Source organism: Pteropus vampyrus, unplaced genomic scaffold (assembly GCF_000151845.1).
Source record: "Pteropus vampyrus isolate Shadow unplaced genomic scaffold, Pvam_2.0 Scaffold480, whole genome shotgun sequence".
Classification (NCBI taxonomy): Eukaryota; Metazoa; Chordata; class Mammalia; order Chiroptera; family Pteropodidae; genus Pteropus; species Pteropus vampyrus.
This window is the reverse complement of record NW_011889261.1, coordinates 126,325-129,666: the sequence shown is the minus strand read 5'-3', so window position 1 is coordinate 129,666 and position 3,342 is coordinate 126,325. Positions and strand designations below refer to the sequence as shown.

Here is a 3,342-nt window from a genome sequence, read left to right as displayed (position 1 = left end):
CAGACCTCCCCCGCCATACAATCTTCAGACATTGCTACACCTTCCTGGGGCAGGAGGTGGGGGACACAGCAAAACTGCCCCCGGCGAGAACCAGTGCCTAGTACGTAAATCATCGAAAGTTTGAGCGAAGAAGTGACCTGGAACGGAACTCGACCATCGTTTGGTTGGTTTCACTGAAGACATGAACAGGAGTCCTCGAGCCAGGACGTGTTTGCTGTGCGAACGAGGGGGGAAACCAGCTGATTCGAAACCGCTGCTTCCTGTCTCTCCAGGGAACACCCTCAGAGCCCCGCCCCCTCCCCACGCCGCCCCCCAGGACCTTTGCTCCCGCCCCGGAGACCACAGAGATGGCATCGCCGCAGCAATGACACACCCCATGCTCCAGGCGATGCCCGTATCCCATACATTATTTTATTATCCATTCGTTTGCTTTCCATGGCAAGTGAAAAAATCATTTAAATCAATTATATATGTACAGAGGCTGGGTGAGTTTTCCCAAGGACTTCCATAAAGGTCCCCAGCCCCTTAGATCACAAGGAAGGGTGACCTTTAACATGTATGCAAAACACCTACGAGAGTCTCGTGTGTAGAAAGGTTTCTTTATTACAAGCGTCACATCCGGGGACAGGAGGGGGTAGGGTGGGAGGTGGGGAGACGTGCGCAGGGCGGGGCGTCCACGCACACCGGCCCAGGGCTCATCCCGGCGGGGGGCCGTGGCTGTGGGCTCAGGTGACCTGCAGCGGGGTCTCCAGCATCTCCATGAGGAAGGTGTCGATGGGCGTGTCCCCGATGAGCTTGAAGAAGAAGAGGTGCTCCAGGCATTTGAGGCCGATGGAGCGCAGGGCGGGCAGGCGCAGCAGCAGCTTGGCGAACCTGCGGGAGGCCCGGGAGGGGTGAGGCCCCGGGCGCATGCTCGGCGCTGGGCCAGCAGGCGGTGGGTCCCAACTCCGGACCATCTGTGATAGGAGAGAGCGCCCGGAGCGGACGAGGGAGTCCCCAAACCCTGAGGAGCTCTGGACGCGGACTGCGGGGCTGATTACCTCTGAAAGGTGGCAGTCGGGCCCCGTGAACTCTTGATAACAAGGGTTCAGACTGGAGTTTTAATTCTCCTTAGAAACATGTATGTGTCTATATCAGGCCACGAGCTTTCAGGCGACGGGGCAATGGAAGGGAAGTAGAGTGGCGCCATCCCAAAAGGGAGGAATTCCTTCCATGCCGGAGAAATCTTAAGGTCACTACCAAGGCCAACGCAAACCCCAAACACCTTTGGTAGTGAAACCTCCACGTGCATCTGGATGGCGCCGCGAAGCGGCAGCGACGTGACCCGTGCGGCGGCCACCGTCCTGGCTGTGCCACGAAAGGCTTTTCTGGAACCAGGCAAAGGAAACGGCTGCTCTAAAAACTGCAACTTTAAACTGACGTTAACGCTGAAAATGTATTTTTACTCTAAAATGCCAGTTTCACAGCACGTAAAATGCCCACTACCTGGAATACGCCCCTGGGTTTAGAGCTACGGAAATAAACACAGCCATTCGTAGCCAGCCACCGGAAGGTCACCGCTGTCCTCGCTCCCACGTGGGGAGCAGGGGGACTCGCGGGCTTCGAAGGCGCCAGCTCTGTGTCCTCGAGTCCGGCCAGAGGAAGCCGAGCTCGGCCGTGACGTGCATTCTGAACAGCGTCCACCAGGCGGCAGCACTCCACCACCCGAGCACGTCGCCCGGTGCCCGGGCCCCTCCGCTGGGGTTCGCAAACCCGGTGACTTCAGCACACTCACTTACGCGGTTGAGCCCCGTGACAGCCCTGCTGTAGCTGCTCGGCCTCGAGGTGGTCACCCTGCGTCCAGGCCCAGCTGGATGCACCCGAGGGATGCGCAGGGGGCCCGACTTCTGCACCCCCTCCCTGAGCTCCCAGGCTCTGCCGCTGGCCAGGCGCAGGTGCAGCCCTGTTCCCTGTGCCTGGAGGCAGCCTGGGTCCTGGCGGCCCCTTCCCAGAAAAACGGGCACGTCCCACCGTCTTAAAAGCGACAGTCGTTAAAAACAACTCACTTCTATACACACATACATTGATACAGGAGACTGGAAAGGAATGTACCCCAGGTTCACAATCAAAGCTTATCACCTGCTTTATGCCTTAAAAATATTTTCCCTATGTCCTCCCGAAGCAAGCTCTGCTTTTACTATGAGGAGAAAGAGGTTCGTCTGGGGTTTGTTTTGTTGTTGTTGTTTGGGTTGGTTTGCTTTACGGTAAACAGCACGACCTAGAGCCGACCCCAGGGGAAGACTGAGCATGGGCCTTCCTCTTCCCGACGCCCCCACACAGCGTGTGCTCAGAAGGTGCCTGGGAGCTGGGACCTGGGAGTCAGGGAGACGGGAGCCGAGAGACCCCCCCACCCAGGGGTTCCGTCAGCTCCCGGCGGCCAGGACGGCCAGGTGTCCAGCAAAACCCCTCCCCCCTCTTTCCTTCTTTTGGTTGTTCCCCCTCCAGTGGTCTTCCTGGCTGGCCAGGCCATGTGACCAAGTTCCCGCCCATGGACATGGGTGAAGGCAGGGGTGGGACTTCCCAGGTCGAGGTCCTGACCACGGAGACCCACCTCTTAACCCTCCTTCACCTGGATGCAAAACCAGCATGGCTCTGGGACGCGGTGGAGCCCCAGGAAGGAAGGAGCCTGGGTCCCTGAGTGACAGCGTGCAGGAGAGTCCCCCTCGGAACTCACCGCCCACCTGGGACTCATTCGTAAACAAGAAATGGACCTCTGTGCTCCGCCACTGGCAGCTGCCAGTCTGTGCTCACAGCTCACTGTCCCCAGGGCACAGGTTGCTCACCCACTAACAAAGGGCCAACACCCACTACTCAGACTCATTCGCGGCCTCCAGCAGAAAACAAAGCTCAGCCTCTTCTGGACAATTGATAGATACCGGCTTAACGGCCGGCCGAGCGGAAATTCAAGTTCACGGAGGAATCAAAGTCATCGGTGAGAACAGGGAGCCTATAAAACGAATCCTAAAAACAAAACTTATGTCTTTGAGCCAGTTTTTCCTAAGTTTCATTTTCAGTTTTCTGTGAGATTTGAGGGTCGTGTTCTCTCTCTTTAGCTCAGTTAGCATAGGGGGAAAGCTTTTGCTTAGCCATGTTTGGGGGAGCCATCTGAGAAAAGCATTCCTTAACGACCAGGGGTGCCCACGTCTGTCCACAGATCATTGGTCTGAGAGCTTCTGATCTGTGTCTTCTTTTCAGACGAGGAGCCCAGACCCAGTGCCTCACCGAGCCCGCACGGGTAGCCGCCTGGGGCCAGCGGTCCCCTCTCCTGGCTACCAGAGCCTGCACCTCCCTCTGCAGGAGCTT

General features: G+C 57.7%; 1 protein-coding gene across 3 annotated transcripts in view; it reads right to left on the bottom strand.

Annotated features, from left to right (window-relative positions):
- Positions 1-580: 580 nt before the first annotated feature.
- Positions 581-3,342, bottom strand: part of RXRG (retinoid X receptor gamma) — a 128,171-nt gene continuing 125,409 nt past the window's right edge. For all 3 annotated transcript variants that reach the window (XM_011382502.2, XM_023524592.1, XM_023524593.1), the window contains one exon: positions 581-873. In XM_011382502.2, coding sequence (XP_011380804.1) covers positions 726-873 — 148 coding nt within the window. In that variant the 3' untranslated portion in view covers positions 581-725. The remainder of the gene's footprint in view (positions 874-3,342) is intronic.